This window comes from Phyllopteryx taeniolatus, chromosome 12, assembly GCF_024500385.1.
Source record: "Phyllopteryx taeniolatus isolate TA_2022b chromosome 12, UOR_Ptae_1.2, whole genome shotgun sequence".
Lineage (NCBI taxonomy): Eukaryota > Metazoa > Chordata > Actinopteri > Syngnathiformes > Syngnathidae > Phyllopteryx > Phyllopteryx taeniolatus.
The window spans coordinates 16,764,867-16,787,277 of record NC_084513.1 but is presented as its reverse complement, the minus strand read 5'-3'; the positions used below and the strand labels follow the sequence as shown (position 1 = coordinate 16,787,277).

At 40.5% G+C, this 22,411-nt stretch overlaps 1 protein-coding gene across 1 annotated transcript in view; it reads right to left on the bottom strand.

Annotated features, from left to right (window-relative positions):
• Positions 1-21,331, bottom strand: part of asic4a (acid-sensing (proton-gated) ion channel family member 4a) — an 85,926-nt gene extending 64,595 nt beyond the window's left edge. Inside the window, exon 1 of the mRNA XM_061792071.1 lies at positions 20,312-21,331. Coding sequence (XP_061648055.1) covers positions 20,312-20,887 — 576 coding nt within the window. The 5' untranslated portion in view covers positions 20,888-21,331. The remainder of the gene's footprint in view (positions 1-20,311) is intronic.
• Between the last annotated feature and the right edge of the window lie 1,080 nt (positions 21,332-22,411).

Genomic DNA, 22,411 nt, shown 5'->3' with positions numbered 1-22,411 from the left:
CAGGTTGTATTTTAACAGTCTCCTTGCATGCAAGTTTTTAGTAAATTGCATCTCTCATTATTCTCAGTGTTTGTTCTGTCTCATCTACTTAAGTTTTGACATTTTTTCCCCTTAACAACAACCGTGACCTTCGTTGCCGCTGATCGGAAAAGGAAAACAGGCTAAAAAAAAAAAGGCCTGATTATCGGTATGCGTGTACTTCTCTTCAGGGTCATATTGCAAAGCAAAGTCTTAATCTCTACGACACTTGATATTTAGTATTTGTTTAGGCAGGCAAAATCTACAATGAATATACGGTTATATTCCTTGAACAATTAGGGATCTCTTGCATGCTCTTTTGCCCAAAGACCCCCCGAATGATCACTCCCTAATGAGATGGTAATCGTAGCATTTTACACTGGTGTTTGGAAGGGTGATGGGTTTTATTTATTCAGTGGCATCTACTCTGTATACAGGCGATGTCTGGCGAGATCAGACCACAGTGTTGCATAACCTGCATTTGAAAGAGGCTTGGTTAAAGGTGACCTCTTCAGAGCATCATCATATAAGCCTTTTAAGAATCCGTTTTGGTTTATTCGTCACTGTCCGAGCTGTATTCTAAGAGCAGGATGTTTAATAATTTACATTAATACATAATACATTTTTGTTGTCATCCGTTTCAAAAGGGTACTTAAAGACACCAAAAAACAATGCTTGTCAATTCTTTGCTCTTATTGTTATGCACAAAGTAGTGGTTGAAGCAGAAAATTGCTAGTATTGATTACGTCCTAGGCAAGGCTACGCGATGCCATAGGGGAGAGTGCTTGACTGACATGCATGGTGAGGCAGACAACAAGGAAATTAAACACATGAGGGCTGTATTTGGATGACTTGAGCAGCATCCAGTAGGTGGAAACAAGTGGGAAAGCTTTAATTTGACGCTGAAGCCAGCTCGTCATGAAATCGGGTCTGCAGCCGACCTCAGTAGTCGCTCTGTTCCCCACTGAGCTTTTTTTCGCCCTTGCGCAACTCAGCCAAGAGGCGCGGCACCGCTAAAGCTCATTTTTCTTTGAGCTTTACAAGGCTCACACCGGTGTGCAATTGTAACATCATCAATAATCAGTACAATGAATTATTAGCCAAGGGATAAGGTCTCATGTTTATTTGGCTTACAGTAAAGCTTGGCAATTTAAACACTTGCCACAATGTCCCAGAAGTCTCTCAATGTCACGCAAATTACGTTTTTAAGATCTAAATGCACTAATTAATAGGCAGTCTAAGGGCATGCTCTTATGGCATGCATATTCAATCTGTCTCTCGGGACCACTTTCATCATAGAACACACGTGGCATTTATTTAGAAATATCCAGCTAATTCTCTGTAGAGAAGCAACAGTGAAGGTCACACAATGAAAAAAAAAAAAACCTCACACTGATTTATGAGTGAAGCCAACTGACATTTATCCCTTCACATGGACTTTCAAGTTCTGTTTGGAAGATGCTGACACCCCCCGCCGCCACCACCCCTCCTCTAAAAGCGAATGTCAAGCATGGCATAAACAGCAATGCCTTACCGCATTACTGATCCTATTTATTCTAAGGCAATGCCCCTATCACATAGTTTGTAATTAAATGGATGAGACCACAATGTAGAAAAGATTTGTCATTTTTTTAATCGGCAAGGTCATGCGGGGGTTGTTTAATGGATGCGCCATTTGTCTTTCCCAGCCACAAACACGTGTTACATGCTTTGCGTGTAAGATCTGACAATCGCATTTTTTTGAGAGAGGCTAATTATAGCTGCCTCCCATGTGTTGGCATTACACCACAGAAGCACGCAAGCATCTGCAAGTCCAACAAATGACACACTGAGGAAGGCTATGTGGCATTTTACATTTTTCAATGGCACGTTTAGAAATTTATTAGGACGACCACTGGCTTGTTCTGACAATGACAATTAGCTATTGTGTCATGGTGCTTGCTCATAGAACCTCACGTCACTATTGTAGCGGAGATGCACGCCGCAACTTTGAGGCGTCACAGAGACTAACGACCACCTGAGACCCCCCACTCCTCCACGCTGCCCTGCTGTGAGACGGCGACTAGGACAGGGCCTGGTGTACGTCAAGTGGACCTTAACCTAATTAGCAGCTTGCCGTCAAATCTTGATTCCTGTCTCCAAAAGACCCCTTCCAGGACCAAATGGTTGGGGAAGACTATGTGGTTAATATTCACCCATGCACGTGAGGCGCCACCCACTGACGTTGAGAGGAACTGCAAGCAGAACTTGTGGACGTGCCTTTGATGTTTGTTAACGGAAGATAAAATGTCCGTTTTTATATCTTGCAAACTCTGTAGAAATATTCCAAATGTATGCCTTGGTGTCTGTGTCCCCATTCTCACTTTGACAGGTCCTCTGCAAGATTTCGAAAGCTGTTCATGATTTGAAATCAAACAGTACGAAATGTTGTATTGAACAATAAGCCACCCATCTGCCACCATCAAAGTTTAAACAATGATTTTATGCGTATGAGTACAAAGTTGGGAGTGTTTGAGATTAATATTATTTTAAAAACCCATTTACTCAAATTTGCTGACAAGATTCAGGCTGGTGGGCGTGGTCTTCTCCAAGTCGGCACTCCCTCTTCCTACGCCCCGCCCCTGGGGTATTTAACTCTAAACGCACACCTTTCTCAGTTGAGAACAGTTGAACTGTGTTGACTTGAGGCTTCTTTTTCCTTCTGTGCTGGTAGCTCGCCAGCTGGGTGGCCGCCTCCCCCTTCTTTTGTTCCCTTTCTGTCCTCGGGCACCTGCGGGTGCCACCACGTGCGCGAACGCCCGCCGCCACCAAACTGACGGTGTTTTTGATCGCAGAAGTCGACCGTGAGGCTACGATCGCTTTCCCAAGCCACGATCGGCTTGTAGCAACCTACAGATCATGAGACTGATTTAAAAAGCTTTGTCGTCATTTCACCTAAAGTTAAACTTAAAAACATTTACGTGGTCCCTTTACGAGACCTTAATTTGATTTTGACAATCAAATAAAATTTTACGATAAACCGGAAGTAACGCAAACGTCGCTTCCGGCTTATTACTTTATCCTAAATTCATTACAATTCTTATTTCATACATAATCGCTACACTATCATGTCACGTGTAAGTTAAGACAACTGTGTATGTCCCATTTATGTTCTTTTCAGGAGCAGTGTTATACGTTTAATGTCTTGAAATGTTTAGTCGGACAATTTCAAATGTGTCTGAACGAGGACATACTGTATTTGGAAAGGTAACAATCGCTCCCTATGATGAACGCATACAGATACAAATCTGTTAATAATCCGGTCATCTTGTAATGGTTAGCAGGGTAGAATGGCATTTACTCTGAACTAAATGTCGAAGCATTGCTCATTGGTAGCATCAAACATCAACCTAATTCATAGATTTCACCCGATTTTGACTGAAAAATATACTTTTATAGTGACTCATCGGTGCAAAAAAATACATTCACTATCCAAGGTTGTCAGCATGAAAATCAAAATAAGGTCGACCCGCTCTTGTCTCATGGGTCTTTGCTCATCTCCAATGCAAAGTGAATGAGGGACCTTTGGCCTGGAGCATGCATCCATTTTCTATCCTGCTTATTCTATTCAGGGTCACGGGGGAGCTGGCGAGAGGCGGACTACACCCCGGACTGGTCGTCAGTCAGTCGTAGGGCACATGTCTATAATGTGAGGTAGATGGGTACCCTCCACTTGACTTCATCCAGCTATACCATAATCAAAATATGACCACTGTAGGACTGTGACAATCTGAAAATGTTACCCTATAAGGATATTAGTGACTATTGTACACAAGTATGAAGGCTAATATCCTCATCATTTTAACAAATTGCCAATGACCATTTGCTTTGAACTGCTAAGTTCCACTTTTGACATTGAGACGCCTCTCTGGGTGTAAAATGGCTTCAGTGAGTGAATAGATTTAAACGGATTGTATGGTAAATGGATTTGGCATAATTATCGTATTGAACAGACAGCAAATGAAATTCACGAACTGAAAGCATTAAACAAATATGGCGAGAAGCAAGAAATGAAACGCACAGCTCTGTAAAATAGTTGAAATGGTTGGCACTGTACATATTACACAACCTCAATTCCAGTGAAGTTGGGACGTTGTGTTAAACATAAATAAAAACAGAATATAAATATCTTGTCTTTGTAGTGTATTCAATTAAATGTAGGTTGAACATGATTTGCAAATCATTGTATTCCGTTTTTAGTTATGTTTAACACAACGTCCCAATTTCATTGGAAATGGGGTTGTACAATATATAGTGTCAGTAAAATCTAGGACAGTGGACTATTAATGTTCGAGGGAGTCCTCTCCTGGGGCCACAGTGTTGATCGGAGCAATAGGTCTCCTTCCTACTGGATCAATGTCAGCACAAATTTCAGATTGCTTTCCTGATGCGTGCCAGGTTATCTGTGATTCAGCTTTAATAGGTTATTGAACGGAGCCAGCATTAAGGGAGCAGGGCTGTATTTCACATTATTGATAGTGAAATGTTCACGACTTTGTCATTACCATGCATTAGGACAACAACGAATCTTGACAACGCCATCAAGGAACATAACAGTTATACGCTTGTTTAAACAGAAAGTGCTACTTTGTGAACATGTGAGCAGGAGACAAGAATAAAATGCATAATACAATGTATGGGAGACAAAGTAATGTTAACTGAATAAGTCTCCAAAACAACGACAACAACAAGGACTGAACAGAAACTTGAAAACAAGTAGCACAGCTGGACAGGGCATGAGTGGAAGCACTCTGATTGGTTGAAACAAGAGGGCATAAGGGATGAGACCAGGAAACTAATGAGACAATAAACACAACAAACACAGGAGCACCAATACACTGGAACCCTGGTTTAAGAATTGAATCTGTTCTGTTTTATTTGCCGCGTTCCCGAACCGAGTTAATATTTCCCATTAAAATGTATGGAATGCAATTAATCCTTTCCAGCCCCTGAATGAAGCTAGAGTTACCTTACTTCTATTGGTGTGTGGTTAAAATAAATACTGTACAGTTCAGATATCAGTGAAAAGACACTCTTTTATGTATAAATAATATGATGCATTTGCTAAGAAATCAATGTTCGCACACAGTACTGTATTGCTTTGGGAACCGTGTTGCATTGTGGGACGTGGTTACCATTTTGGGCTAGTAATATTCATGGTTAACTCAATGCTGATATGTCAGGCAGAATTTTAAAAGGCAAGAAAGGGAAGTGGATTTATAAGGAACCATTTAACCACAAAGCCTCACTAACACTATCACCAGCAAGCTCTCGAACTGTGGCCAAAGGTCGAATTCGAGCAGACTCTCTCCCCTCTCTGTGTGGTTAAGTTATCATGAAGAGTAAAAATAAGAAATTTTTGTGTAAAATAATGAGCTCCTCTGAATTTATTCACAAATGTATTTATTTACTTCGCGTGACATCTGGGCCTGCTTACAGGAGCTGAACACAAAGCTGATATACTCGCAGAAAGCCAGAACAAAGTATTTCGTGATATGAACGACAACAGATGGATATACAGTTTATGTGTACGTTCTACAATCTTGTGTAAGGGCATTTAATTGTCACTAGGCTATACTTTTCTGGCATAGATGATCAAAGATACACTATTTGTCGTAAATAAATTGAAATTTTGAGGCCAATTAAGTTAAATTGGAAACGGTCCAGCACCACCCTAGATAATGACTGGTAATCACTTTTAACCCCAAAGATCTTTTCATTGCCAGTGAATGTCATACGTCATCCTAAAAACTAATTCGGACATGAAACTAACAAACTGAAGTTCAACACTAAACTTAGTTTTCCACATCCTGTTAAAATTGGAGATAATTTAAATGGGATTTGTTTTTTAAATCAACATCCTGTATACTGTATTTTCACGACCATAAGGCGCACTTAAAAGTCTTCAATTTTCTCCAAAATGGACAGGGCGCCTTATAATGCGGCACACCTTATGTGTGCACCGAGTTCCAACATCTATAAATGTATGATGAGCGCTCAGGGGAAGGGTGCGTGACGTACGACGCTAAAGCTACGCCCCCAGTAGGTATATAGCGCCGGTGTGTTTTATTTTTATTTTTTATTTATTTTACCGCTTGACTGACTGGGAGCATTTCCGGGATGTGCATTGTGCAAAACAACATCGGTTTGGCTAAGGACGCCCGAAAATGACACCTACGAAGAGACACGCGTACGAAGCACAGTTTAAACTGCAAGCTTATCAGTTACGCGGAGGAACATGGTAATCGAGCAGCCGCGAGAGAATTCAAGATCAACGAATGCATGGTTCGCAAGTGGAGGAAGCAGGAAAACGCGCTTCGCCAAGTCAAGAAGACGAAGCTGAGTTTCCGCGGAAAAAAAAGAAAAACAAAACGCGGAAACAAAGCGGGGTGGCCCCAGTTGGAAGACCAACTTGAGCAATAGATTAAGGAGCAAAGAACAGCTGGGAGAAGCGTCTCTTCAGTCACCATTCGACTGAGTGCAATAACTCGGAGCTTGCCATCATTCCGGGAGGCTTGACGAACCGCTGGACATCCTTGTAAACAGGGCGTTCAAAGTGAAGTGAGCGGCGTGGGAGCCATGGATGACAGATGGCGAACACAGCTTTACTAAGACGAGCAGGCAGCGCCGGGCAATTTGCCACAATTACGGCACAATTTGTGACTGGATTGTGGATGCTTTGGCTAACGTGTCTGCTTGCACTGTTGTTTGAGCTTTCGCACGGCAACGAGACTGTCTCGAACCTGGGCGTGTTTGATTGAGAACTTTCCCAGCTGTTCATTTCGGATACAGAAGATGAGGACTTTGATGGATTTGTGGATGACGATTGATCAAAAAATAATGTGAGTACATTGTTAAATATTTCAATAAAGTACAACTGAACTCAGTTTTGCTCTCGCTGCCTTTTTAAAAACATTGTTTTAGCGTGCATGCATGCTACTGTATGTTTTAAGCTTGCGTATGATTTACCATGCTTGCGCCCAATAATACGGTGCGCCTTATGTTGTCTGTGTTAAATACAGAAATAGACCCCGTAACTGAGACTGCGCCTTTTAATACGGTGTGCCCTATGGTCGTGAAAATACGGTACTTTAACACACAGCTTTTTATTTTAGAATGCAGTTGTATCTATTTGCAGCAGTGCTTTCACTTTTGTATTTCAATTGAGCATCGGGTCTCCGTTTTACATCATTTCCGTTTTGTGCATTTGTATTTGTGGTACAGCGATTTGCAGTATTGTTGCAGTATTTCCAGCAGTGCTTTCACATTAATTGTTTTTTTTTTTTACATTGAGCTTTCTTGGCCACCACAGTTGACTGATGGAACCTCTGGAAATGAGCTGGCAAAATGGAGCAAAAAGTAAAAATTATGAGGCTGATGAGTCGGTACAGTCCAGGCAGGGGGGGCACATTTATATTAAGGTGATGCTGCTATACACACACACACACACATGCTCAATTTACTGTATTGTACAGGCTGCTGAGACTGGGCTAAACCCAAACTGCAAAGCTTTGGTGATCAAAAGAGCGGAGACAAGCTGGAACTGTCTGTGTTAAATCTGTTGACATATCACAGCATGTGAAGGTCGAGCATTTTGTCAACATGGACAATACTTGACGGCGTGGCTGCCGACACCACGTGAAAGATTTACCGTCCTCTACTAAGTCAAATAAGACGTGGACAAAACTGGAGGGGGCAAGTGAGAGGTTATTCTATGATAAGCTATAAAATGAAATGGCTCTGTGCTACATTAGAGCATGATTTAAAACTGCTTATTCATACGTTTAAAAGAACAATCGTTCTATTTCCTATAAAATGTGTTATTTTCAATTTCAAGTAGAAATTCTGGTAAAACTGAAGCGGTTTACACATGCATTTTGACCATGTGAGAGACCTCACACACGACTTGTGTGCTTACTGCTCTTATTGTGTGTGGTGTACTCGAGATGACTAACACACCGCCTACATAACGATGTCTCCCACCGATAAGCGTGGGTGTCCTCCTCTAAACCAGATGCCTGTTATAGTGCCTAGAGTGACCTCATAGGCAGCATGGTGCCACAGAGCATTCAAACTACCAAAAAATACAAAGAAGAGGGAAAATTTGCTCGTTTGAGGCGCTTCCTAACTGCGTATCATTCAGTTTCATGTCAAAATCTCAGCGACTGTGGCTCCACCTACACACAAAGAATTTGCCAAAACCTTTAACACAGCCCAACCCATGGGATATTTAGGGACATCCAAAAATCTGGCTTTTGCTGATCGGAAAGGGTGAAGAATACTCACATTCAGCCTGAATATCTGTATGTGTGTACCTGAATTTACACATGCCTACAAATTGTTCATAATGATTGTTTTTAAATCCCTTTCACCTTAATTTTTTTATAGACTCATACATACATGTCAATCTGACCTAATATTAGAAATGAAGACAAAAAAATTGTTAACCTAAATTAGAGGCATGTCTTCAATCGGTATGCCAGTAGTAGCAGAGGTGAACAAAAAAAAAAAGACTGATAACAATTAGAAATGAAGGAAACTCAATATCTGCCTGCTTTGCAGAATTTGACACCCCAAAGCAGGGCAATGAATAATGTAAACAGTAACGCTAATGATTGCTCCCTAAAGCCGTGTCAGAGATGGAACCTGTGGAATGGCTTTCCTAAATTGGTTACAGCCATTATTAATGTTCATGTTAATTAATGTTACACCTTGGATTTCTCTGCTTCCACAATTGTTTGTTGGGGGAAATCCTTTACGCCATTTAATCAGATTAAATTTGTCAAGCCCACTGGTGTGACCAGCAGCACTAACATGAAGCTGTCAAGGGAACCTTCTGGTATTGCTCCAGGGCAAATCTTGAACTTTCAAGCTGCTCAGCTCCTACTCAGAATGCAAATCATATAGTACCTTGCAATTAATGTCCTTATATGGACTTTGACTTGACTTGTTGACGTAATGGACCCCAGAGGAAGAGAAGCTGTTGTTGAGCGGTAGCTAATGAGGAGTTTTATTAACACCAAAAACAACAATGATAAAACAAAAAGGCAGGCAGTCGATAAGGTTTGACACTGAAAATTAATGGTGACAATTGCTGCATATTAGAGCAGATCAAATGTTTTCAAACTGAGAATTTCGTCTTGGGTACTGATTAATTTGAAGCGCTACCAATTTGATACACACTTCTGAAAGAACAAATTGAAACCTCTCTTTTTGATGAAATGTTCACCGTTTGTTAAAGTGGTGCTTATTGTGAAGTGAGTTGAATTGAGGTTCCTGCCATCATAAAGCACTCGCATCTCTTTTTTTTCTTCAGGTTTAAGTTTTTAAGCTGCCACTGTGGTTCTTTGTATTGAAAAAAATTATTAAAGTGCCCGTATCTTAAGTTTGCGATCACAAGTCAAAGCAAAAATTCGGCCAAATGATGGCTTGTATCTCAAAAAACCCTTAAGTCAGGTCACTCGTATTTGAAGCTACCACTGTATTATTGTTTACTACTGTGCTATCACTGTCAGGTGTTGCCGTTTGTAGATTTTTTTTTGGTGAGCAATTTGGCCGCCTGTGCGTGGGGGTTGCTTTCATGTGTTCTCAATGTAAATATCGATATCAGATGTGCGTCACGTGAAATGTTCATGGAAATAGACATAAAAAATAAAATAAAAACGCAAAAAAACTGATCTAGGCATCAGAATTAGACACTGCAGTATATATCCAGTCATAGGAACAACGATTTAAACCAAAGAGCAGAGAATACCTAAAACAAAGTCAAAACAAATTCACACATGTTGAAAGAATCACTCTACAAAATAAGAAATTGCGCTAATTTAGAAGACATGCGTTGAACTAGGGGTCCTTCACAGTAATGGACCTCAGAGGACCTTCAGACCTCATAGCGGTTTTATGTTAACTAAATTAGAATTTTCTGTAACAGTGCATTCTTCCATGATATCAATGTTCAAAACTCATTGATTTTAAGTCCGTAACCTTAAATGCGTATGCTGACCTACATTTAAAGCCATGCGACGTGCGTCTCCTGAGAGGAAGAGGTGTGCCGACATCATCACACAGGAGTGTTGCTTCAGGTGGTATATTCTTCAAAGTCATCCGCTGCACGTTTAGAATCTCACAAAATATCACACTTGTCACGACAATTTAATATTTGGGCCACGTGGAGTTCAAACCTCATTGGCGTCATCTGTAGCCGGCACTAATGCTCGTAGAAAGGCTCATAGAGACAGAAAAGGATGTTAGGATTAATTAGTGAGAAGGCAAGGCGATGGTATGAAATCAGACATAAGTCAAAGTAAATGCCAAACATCCAGTCAAGCAGACGGACACAAGCCTCCTGTTGGGACTACTGTACACCGGGGTTATACACAATGACATTTGGGACGTACAATATGCTTTTTTCCAGTGGCTAAATTGAAGCAGAGTGACTTTTTTTTTTTTTTAATCCCAGTCACATACTGACCATGATGTGTATGGCTCAAATCCATTTGTTATAGGAAATACACAGCACACAACCAGTAGGAAAAACAAATGACTGCTTGGTTCACCTCACTGACACAGTGTTGAATCTTGTTCTCCACCACTTAAGTAAGGTACACATACCGATATAAACATTTTAACCTAAACCTTTAACATGAGGAAAAAAATTGGCTAGAGTATGTTTACTGCTTTTAAAGTTTACAGTGTACTTGAGATGACCAACACAGTACACCACGCACAACAATATCGCTGCAACCGCAAGTCTCCTCCCCTAAACCAGAAGTCAGGCGTAGTAGCAAGGCTGACCTGTGAGAGGCAGCATGGTCCCATAAGGCATCCAGACTGTCGTAAAATACAAAGAACAACAACGAATAGTAGAAGATTTAGAGGAGTCAGGGGCTAAAGGACTGTTAAGATTAACGTTTATTATGTACCATTTTACAGGCAGATCAGGGGGGCGGGGGGGGAGGGGGGGGGGACTCACTCTTAACAGACCCCACACCACAGGATAATCAGGCAGGATAATCTTTTAGAGACATCTGATAACCAGGTCTGTCCGAAATTTGATTGGAAGGGGGAGGAAGGTTTGAATATGTCCTCATTATCAGATTGTGTTCACCCTGCTTTAGCAGCAATTTTGTTTTTACATGATTCATTTCTTTTAACTGCCTGCTTTTATAACAAAGAAATTCTACTTCGTATAAATAAAGTATAGGTGCAAATGAAACAGTCAGTGCAAAGAGTGTGCCAGTGTTCTGGGTCAAACCTGGTTCAGAATTCCCCTTCTCAATGAGAAAAAATATCCCTGTTGTTTCAGTTATATTTTTAATAGTTGCATCAAAGCAGTTTTCCCTTGTCATATGTTGAATCCTCAAAAGAAATGTGTTTGTTGTTAGTGTCCTCGGGTACTTTATTTTTTTATCATACACAATTAAAAAAATTTTTTATAGAGTGCATAGATTCTCCAACCTAACAGTAACAATTGTACTTGTGTCTGTCACGTTAAAAGCAATCCAGAGGTAAAAAAAAAAACAAATAACTTTTTTTTGTTTATTAATTAAAAAAAAAAAAACTCACAAAATGTAGAGAATCAACAATTGGCAATCACATTTCGGAGATGATATGCTGTTACTGACAAATTTGTTTCAACATAAAACATACGTAAAGTTTGATTAAATATATTTACTTTTGTGCGCAAGCACCTGCATACGCTATCTCCTGCAAAGTAATTAAAGCATACAAGCAAGGAAAATGAGGACGCATGGACTCATTATGTGGTGGTCGTGGCCTAAAAGCAAGCTTGGTTAATTTTTCAGGGGAATTTCCGCTAATGCTTTCGAGACTGAGAAACACGACAAAAAAAAAGGGCACACTTAAGCTGACAGCTAAGAGGGAAAGTCTATTTAGCCAAAGGCTTACAGAGTGACAATTATCTCCACGATGACAGCTGCTTATCATTGTTACTGCAAAGAAAAGAACTGGAGTTCTTCATTAAATGATTTTTAATGTTTCTCGAAAAGCAATATTTGTGGGACGTTTCTTGCTGTAATCCTCATTCATAGCTGTTCATTGTAAGAGGCCCTTATGGAACTGTTTCAGTGTGAGGGCTATGGTACAAGATCTACCAAATAACCCTTCAGAACTGTAAGCCAGTCAGCCTACAATTCTGTAAAATATTTACAATACACCTAAAAGCACACCTGGACAATACCTAAACGAATGAATACACCAGTAAAAATCATATATTGCATTTTGTGAGCCAGACGGAAAGCATTGTAACTTTTCCAGAAATTACAGTCAGACCTCCAAGTGGTCACTGACATCTTTTGAAATAGATTTTGTGGAACGAATGCACATTTATTATGAGTCGCACATTTATTTTGAGTCTCACTGACATTGTAGTCGAAGGTTGTTGAATCTTCCAAACTGTATGTAGAAGACCGTCTTGTGATTGCTGTTCATGAGCGTGACTTTACAAAGCAAATGCAGAAAATACACATTTTTTATTCTCTTTCAAAAAAGGTGAGGATTGTACATTGCACCTTTCCAAAGACTTTTTAATATGATATCCACTGCGAATTAAGCCAAATTTTTAGTCACTGACTCACATTTAAAGAATTGTCTGGCCATGTAAAATGGGTTACACACATAATAATCATAATCAAACTGTATTTGATACTTTTTGCCCTATTCTGATTAATGTCAGCAGAAGCCTGATTGTCAAAAAAATGCCAGAAGAAGCAACCGCAATATTGTTATCTGATAAACTCACAATTAACAGTCTCCCATTTCTTTTCTACTGGCCTCCTATTCTTTCTTCTTTGCCTTTTCCAGCAGTCTTGATCCCCTGTGGCACCATGCTTGGGTTTCGGAAACTAGCAATTGTCGGTGGAAATATCGTTATGTCTGTAGTGTGCTGCGTTGGTCATCTGAAGTACAGCGCACACTATTATGTCATATGTGGGATCGCTCTGATTTAAAAAAAGAAAAGGTTAAGTTTAAAATCGTTGCGTGTACCAGACTTTGGTCGTAATTGCCGAGTCCGGATTAGTTACACAATGATCGGATGAATTTCTGGCCTCTGTGACAGTTAACGAAGCGTTAGGACTGGAACTCTGAAACTTTGAGCCTTTTCACTTACATACACAAATCATGTATTTTTTTTTTCTTTGATGAGTTTACAATGCATGCCAAGGTAAAATTATATGTATGTTGTTTTGTAGTTAGGGTCTGGGTTGTTTTTGTGTCCAAAAGATAGAGTAAAAAAAAAAATATTTTTGTGTTTTGAGTTTGAAACATCTATTTCCGCCATATACAGGACTTGGGTGGAAGGATACAATGTGAGAAGGCAAGTCATGGCTCTCATTCAGTCTGTATAGTGTGAAAACTTCAGTTGTTAGTATTGACATTTAGTCGCATTTGACTTTTTAACGAAATTTACTCGGATGATGTCAGCAGCAAACACATCCAAAATTGTACAATGCATGCCCTGTGCTTGGAAATTGTGGTGAAACATTTCATATTGCTGAAACATTTCAGCTCCCTATGAGCAAAATAAAGTGTATATTGATCAATACCACGTATACGCTGAAATAAATAGAAATGTTTTGCTGGGAGCAAATTTGTCACAATTGGTCGTAGCATTAACCAATGCAGCCGAGACTTGTCCCAAAACCGAAGCGTGGGATAATTAGTCACTCTTGGCTTGGAGTAGGAAGGGCTGGGAAGCGATGTGACTGAAGGATGTATCGATCCTTCGGAAAGGGAGCGGCGCACCGTCAGGAGTCATGATCAATCTTGTAAGCCAACTCTCAATCTGTGAGGAAACCTGACTGTGTTAGTATGGGGAACCATTCTCTCTGCCATACACGCTCAATGGACCTTTGTGTGTGTGTGTGTGTGTGTGCAGGAGCAGGCACATTAACACTCCCACCAGCCTGGTGTATGACTTGTCAGAAAGAGACAAATGTCTGTGTGACTAAAAGACTCCCAGGTGTTATAGGAGCGAGGGGCAAGCTGTGGTGAGGTTGGGGGGCTTTGCGGTATCATCGGAAGCCTTTATCATCATCGAGGCTCACACCATCCTCATACCACTAAAAGCTTCCAGCCGAGGAACTGAGAGGTTTTAAAAATTACATCAAGGTGCCATTGAAAATCGCGAGCCTCCACAAATATCGATGTGATCATATCACAGGTGGTCGTCATCTGATAAGACAGGGGAGATGCATATCAGCGGGAGCGGTAATTCATCTTTCTATGGTATAGTGGAGCAGCAGGGGAAAGTGCAGAGGATTAGGTTGAAGTTGCACAGGCAGCCGTCCTCCTTTGAGTTTGTTTCTCACTTATTATACAAAGGACGCAGGTTATGGCCTGGGTTAATGTTTGTCTAGCTTAATACATGAGGCTTGGACTGGAGGGTGGAATATATGGGCGAAAGAGGAACCCATTTAGCTTTAGAGCCGAGCAGCAAGGAGATGAGGTTTCTATTGTTGTTTATTAGTTGGTGAGATTAATCCAGGCCTAAATCTTTTTCAAAATGATCAGCACTAAACTCAGGCATTGGCAGGTTTCTATGTCACTTTTTGTACAACCCAAACTAGGAGAGTTTGGTCTCGCTGGAGGTCTATATTTCTACTTGTCATTCTAAATTATGATTTTTTTTTTTTTTTTTTTTAGTTAGCAGAATTATACAAAAACACATGCAAGATTGATTGTATTGAGGTCTGTCACATGGACCAATGAAGTGGAATCTATTACATTCTAGACCAAATTAAAGGCTTTTATTTTAGATATTCACACTTTTTTTCTGATTAAATTAGCTAGCAAGGTTTGACAAAAAGAACAGAATTTATCTCCAGGAATTTTTATAGAGAAGGGTTGCAAAGACCTTAGAATAACCAATACTATTTTGGTGTGGATCCGAGAATTTATATTCATTTTTTGTCGTTAGTCTGTTGGTATTGGTGCTGGACGGGGGCCCACCATCAGACCCAACAGATGGAACTGATGTGATACAATTTCAGAAAACTTTCGAATCCACATTACCACCACGATAAATATACTTACTCGCCATTTATCGCTGTACCTTCCTTACCACGTCACGGTACGTTGTTTGTCTTGTGTCCCAAAGCTCGGTACACCGGGTCACTTCATTTATTATTATTTCCTCCATTTACTAAATGTCGTCAACTGCCAAAATCTCTTCCTCTCGCCACTCAAAAATGACTCTGCCACCAGTCGTCACAGCACGCTGTTGTCTGAATTGAAATTTCTTTTAGGCATGTTTGCCGTTGCGCCACCAAGCGATGTGGCATGCCGCGGCAGCATATACATAATGAATGGGTTGGTCAATGGCACTCAATGTAAATGTTTTGTTCAAACTCGCTTTCGAAACATATGTACAGTATTTTTACTAGCTGTACGTGAGCCATCCAACCAGTTGAGAATCACTGATCTACTTGGCATTATCAGATATTTTTATGTCTGGATGAATAAAACATAATTGCAATAACAAAGGTTGTGAAGATTAAGGTGGTGAGTACAATTGTCAGTCTTAGTAATATCTTTTATTCAAAACTGTAGGCACATTTTCATTCATTTCTATGATAGCATTGTTTGGCTCTAACGTGCTTGGAATTTCACCACAAATATGATGCCCATTTGCATATAATAAAAATTGGACGAAGGAAATGTGAGAAAGAAACCCGTAAACACAGTGTGTGTGTGTGACATGTTTGTTTATGTCTTCGATGGTATATTATTGTTGCCTCCAGGGTTGAAATCCGGCTCACATGACGTTACATATTAAGCTGCAGGGACACACACACACACACATGCACGTACACACACACACACAGACACGCAGCAGTGCAACTGTAGACGCCTAATTGACAGGCCGTTGGTGACTGAACCAGTCCGGATAGCCAGTCACTTTCACGCTCTCACCCTCATCCTTCTCCATGAGGTGCGTGTTTGTGCACGTATGTGTGTTGTGCATGCATTGAACCCACTGGGGAAGTGGTTGTCACTCTTACACTTTCCTGCACATGTGCACGGCTCATTTCTTTAGACACACAACACATGCACACAAAAACACACACACGCAGAATTTACAGACATGTACAGAATGTTCTTCTCATTGTAATAACAATGATAACATTAACTTTAACACTAACTTAACTTTAACATTAACATTAACTTTCTACATCAAACCTGAAGACCTGGCAATCTGTATACATTTTGGATCGCAGGTAAACATTTAAAACTAAAAAATAACTAATAATAATTCAACACGGATTACTGGTCATGATTGCTCATCTGAGCAAGTGCACATTGTTTATTTTATTTTTTTTTAGTATAGTAATAGTGAGTCGGAAAATTTCATTTCATTTCACTGACATTAAGTTACATTGTCAGTGTTTCAGCTTTCACAGTAGGCTATGCCTATGAGTATCAATGTAACCATAAAGAGTGGAGTGGATCGGTTCATTATGGAAAAAAAGTAAGCTTTTGCTTAACATAACCACAAGCTACTCAGAATCATCTGTGTGTGTGTGCCTGCTTGTGTTAGGCTGTATAATCTCAGTTAATTAATTAGAGAAAAATAATGAATTTAATGGCACTTTTCTATATTTCTGCTCTTCAAGCAACAAAGTTTCTCTAGGCCTTAATTGCATCAAAGCTGTAAAAAAATAAAGTCTGGACGTTCAAACTAACCACACTACTCTGTCATTGGTTAAATCCACATCACATCATTTACAGATGCCATCTTGTTCATGTGCGTCTCCATTTCCACCAAAGGCTTGCAGTACTTTTGGTCACTTTTGGGCCTTTTGTAAGTGGATATTTGGCCATTTTTGGCAAAATGATTAGTTGTGTGGCTGTTGGCTGTTGCACTTGTCCCGAAAAGGCGTGCTGATGCAAATGACGGTTAACTAAACAAAATGTAGCATCTTTCTCTTATAGTTCACTAACTGGTTGTGATGCTAATATAGGAGTGACATTAAATATATATATTGTGAGGTTTCTGTGAAAAATGTCACTAACATATGGTAAGTTTAGGAAGTAGTCATTATACAGTGTGGTATGTCAACCTTAAAAACACTGCTTATTGTGTCGGATATTTCTATTCAATTAAAATTCAATGAATAAGAAACCCTCTAATTAATTTCATTATTTTAGTGGAGGCCCATTAGTAGTCATTCGACATTACTTTGTCAGGAAAAATGTGCTTAAAAACCCGTGAGTGCTTCACTCTTGAGTCGGTTTACATCCCGCTGCTCCAAATAGGTATCATTTTACACAATTGAGAAAATGATTGTCTTTAAAATCTGTGCTTCAGAGTTTTATACAGTAAATAACAGAAGAAATGTAATTTGTGGAACATAAGCATGGTGCGTACAATAATGTCCAATGGTGTGTACTTGCAGAGAGATTTTCACTCTTACCACTATGGAAAAATAGATTCCATACTATGAAACATCCAATTATCTACACAACAGCAACAACACATTATGAGACTAACAGTATGCTCCTTCAGTTTACTTTGTGCAGAGCATCGTAAATGTGAATCCAGATTTTAATAGATTACCTCACAAGCTACCTCTTAGCTGTTTAGTTAGCTCCATCAATATATGCAGAAGGAATATGTCCTTGCTGAGAGCAAAATCTAATAATGCATCAGCAAACACAACTAGGAGTCAGAGCAAACCTATCAAAAGCGCTGTCCAGGAAAAAAAAATAAAGCCAAAGGGCTTGCAGCTCATCTTTCTGACAGCTCCACACAATAGATTTACAATTAAGCTGTGTTCCACTAGAAGTATTCTATTTATTCATGGCTTGTTGAATCAGCTTTATCTTGTGTGATTAAACCAAGTTAGTTATTGCCTGTATTAAATAATCATAATGAAGAGAAGGGGTAAAATACATACATTTCTGCATGGTAATATTTTTCCATCCATAAATTGCAGCAGCCAGACAAATGTTTGCAGACTGTGAGATGTTTGTTAATATACACCTTTTGAATGGATGGAGACTTAATGGCTTTCTGTCATGAATAATTTACTTAAAAATGGAAGGTAAACATACATACATTATTTCTAAAACTAAAACATTTAAATAAATGAAAGCACACAAAAGAAGCAATAATTTTTCATAGAAATCTCAAACATGGAGTGTTTACAGATGAGTTAAAATCCATCCATCCATCCATTTTCTGAGCCGCTTCTCCTCAATAGGGTCGCGGGCATGCTGGAGCCTATCCCAGCTGTCATGTGGGCAGGAGGCGGGGTACACCCTGAACTGGTTGCCAGCCAATCGCAGGGCACATACAAACAAACAACCATTCACACCTACGGACAATTTAGAGTCGTCAGTTAACCTAGCATGTATGTTTTGGGGAAACCGGAGTCCCCGGAGAAAACCCACGCAGGCACGAGGAGAACATAAAAACTCCACATGGGCGGGGCCGGGGATTGATTCAATCCCCGGTCCTCAGAACTGTGAGGCAGAAGCTCTAACCAGTTTTCACCGTGAGTTAAAATGCCAGGAAAAATTACAATTGCATTTTGTCATGAAATGCCCCCCAAAAGCATCGTGTCCATGGCGGCTACTGCCAAAATGAAACATCTGGCGCTCCCATAAAGATCAATATGGAGAAAACACATTACTAACAACCAATCTATGAAGCGGTTTCCCCACCAGGGCAGAAGTAATGGCTGAGGTACACAGGGTTTGTACATGTTTGGATATGATTAATAGGGCATCGTCACTAATAATGACTTCCTTCTATTTCCAGTCTCAAAGTATAACAAATGGCATCCAAGCCGTTTTTTTTCTTTTCTTTACAAAACACCCATGCAGGCAAACATTTCCATGCGCTTTCTGCGCTGACCATCGTGCTCTAACACTTCAGCCATGTTCCCAAATCCGAACGCAGATTAAGTGATTTGTCAAACGTGGAGACAGCAAGTAGCCTGTAACAAATCTAACTGACAGCCTCCGAAAATGCAGATACACTCGATCACAAGGCTGACAGAGAGGAACAAGCAGCCTAGGGAGCCGATGAAGTCACCCAGAGTCCAAAAAGTGCAAATAGATGCTTCACTGACTGACATCTGACTGACATTTACTACATGACACATTTGTCCCTGAAATATAAGTGGGAAGGATACTCCTTATGGTGCAATATCAAATTTTAAAGCAATATTGTCACTACAAACTGCTTTTCCTCCCTTGTGAGGGATCAAATGCACTTTTGTCAGTCGGTACACCTAAAACGCTCAGAAGCACAATTACCTGTGACGTTCGATAAAACGTACGTGAATAAATAAAAGAGAGAGAAAAACAATGAATTATTTGTGTGTAATTTGAAAAATAAATTAAAGCCAATGTGTGCTGCCTTTGCCGTATTAATGTTGAACACACACCATAAAGACTTGACATGCGCTTTATCAACGATGAAGCAATTGCATATTCTGAAAAGATGGGGGAATCCATATCCTATGATGATACTGCCTTTAATAACTTCTGTCTGAAACAACAAGAATCTCTCTCTCTCTCTTTAACACACGCAAACACTCACTCCTGCCCATCTGCATGGATATTGTTTCATCCCTTTTAGTCAATCTGGCTAATGCAAAAATCATGTATATCTGTCTTTAAATATTTAAACTCAAAGGCAGCCCGATTGAAATATAACGAAGAAGCATTCTGCTCCTCTCAAAAGGGAGCGAGAGAGCGACGGAGGGAGGAAAACACAAGACAAGGCTATTTTTGACTATGATTTTATTTGCCGTGCACTCTCGGCACAAGGAGTTGGAGGCAGCATCAGAGAGAGGTTTGCTGGGGAAATGTACGCATATTCCTTTTTGTTTTGGTCTTTTGATAGCAGCCTCTGATATTTGTCATAGTCGACGACGGCGAGACTGAAACACTCAGCTGGAGTGGAAACACTGTTGCTACGTTAAACTTAGTGAGCCGAAAGGTGGCTCACTGATGGAGCTCGAGTCATGAATCTTGCATGAAGAAACAGATCATAGGGACCACTTGCACCCTGGAGATGACTACACACACGTCATGCCTGGTTTTTCAACTGGTTTTGTATAAACAAGTGGAGACTTTCGGAACCTAAACTCGAACAATGTGTGCAATGAACGATATATAAGAAATATTCATCCATGAATTTACTTTGAAAAGTTCAGATGATGCAGAGTGATGTAATCCGGTCCAAGAATGTTGGATAACTTTGAGAAACTTTCCCACTCACCACGGTGAAATCCTCAGCTGAGCAGTTCTGCCCGCTGAAGTTGCAGCTCATGAGCATCTCGTCCAGCTGATGTCCCGTCCTGTTGAAGATGTCCTGCATGTCAGGGGCAGGGTACATTAGATCGGTGGGTTTGTGCCCGTCCCTGTTTTTGGGGGGCAGTCCCGTCAAGTTAGCCAGGTGGTAGATGTCGGCATCGGTGAGCGCGGAGAAGCGGAAGCGGTTGATGTTGCAGATGGTCACGGCAGGGAAAACCATCTCCGGGGTCGCCTCTTCATTCAGGGCAGTGACGTGGGGGTGCTCCAGGTAGGAGATGGCACACTTTGCCGCCTGGTAAACAAAGAGTGCCAGTGAAGTGAGGAAGGCAAGAGCCCACAGAGTCTGCCGGATACCAAGTCGTCCAGAGACAAAGATGTGATTAATCCCATGTAGGGAGCAGGAGTTTGCAAACCCAGCCAAATCCTTGGCCGGAGGTGCGCAGCTCTCCTCGATCAGACTCTCCTTGTCCCCATCCTGCTTGTTTTTCTGCTTCTCATCCTCCTCTGCAAACTTGATTTTGCAAACAAATTCGATAGGCATGGGGGCAGCCAGGTCTGCGTTTGTTTTTTTTTTGTTTGTTTTTATAGCAGCTATCAATCCCCTGATCACCTCCTCCTTTGACTTTCCTTGGCGTTTGTGCTCCAAGCAAGAAACAACTCCAGAAAGAAGAGAGAAATCGAGAAGAGTTTGCTGCTGCTGCTGCTGCTGCCGCCGATGCTGCCTGCACTGTGACTGATAGTGTTGCTGCTGCTGCCTCTACCACGGCTCCTTGTGACCACAGCGCTGCTGCTGCTGCTGCTACGCTGCTTTGCTCTCAACGCTTGTCTCACTACTTGATCAGCTCACACGCGCTCGCTTATCAGCCGTAATACAGCTGTCAACAAAAAGGAAAAAAAAAAACATAAATAAATAAACACCTTGAACCGACGCAAGTAAATGCAGCACACTGAGTCGGGCTAAAATAAGAACAGTGCTTAATAATTTATAAGAAGGTAGCGTGGTGATTATTTCCCCCTCAGTGGCCCAAGTCGCAACTTGCTGTGGTCATCCATGTGATTCCGACAGATGACCCCGTACCTCACACACACACAGCCTAATCAGCCTGTTCAGGTACCATCAAACGTTGTTACTCCAAATATTCAATGTTGAAACCAAGATGTTTACAAACACTATATAAAAAGACAACTTTTTTCCCCCGTTACTGCCTGACATGAAATCAGACTAAACTTTTCCTGTGGTCAAATGTTTTGGATATCTTTCCACAAGCTTCTCACAATAGTGGGCAGGAATTCTGCCCCAGTTCTCCCGACAGAGCCATTGTAACTGAGCTAACTTTGTATTTTTTAAGCAATTTTTCCATTTCTTTCTCCAAAGTCAAACGTTTACAAACAGTAAGTTCACTATGCCTTTAAACAATTTGGGGAAACCCAGATGATTATGTCATTTCTTTGGAAGCTTCTGATAGGTATATTGACATTTGAATTAATTAGAGACAAACCTGTGGATGTATTTGAAATGTGCACACCTGAAACACACTGCTTTTTGTGTAACATCATGACTGGGGTTAACCTGTTTACCGTGTCTAAAATGGAACCGTTCTCCTACCACTGAATAATAATAATAAAAAAGGTCTTACATCATCTATGGATGCGCACGGACAAACTAAGAAACAACGCATATGAGTTTTGCCGAGGTCTGTGCACTACTGGATACCATTCTAGTTGAAATGGAAAGGAGCATACTGTATGTTCAAGTGTGTACAAGGCTACTGCTAAATATATATATATATATATTTTTTTTTTTTAAATACATAAGAATATTGATCAAGTTATGTCTGTCACAGCTTGAGGACGGAAGAGGGTTTCCCCATCATGAAAATAATGATCAAATGACTCCTAATGTCAACCCCAGACTCTCCTCAAGATGTTGTAATAAGCTATTGATCTGCCAATAAACATGTTTTTTTCCCTTTAATTCTTATACAGTTTATGTCCCAGTGCTGTTAATGGCCTTTTTTCCAAGATGGCAAACCATATTATGCAAATACCAGGCACAGAGGCGAGA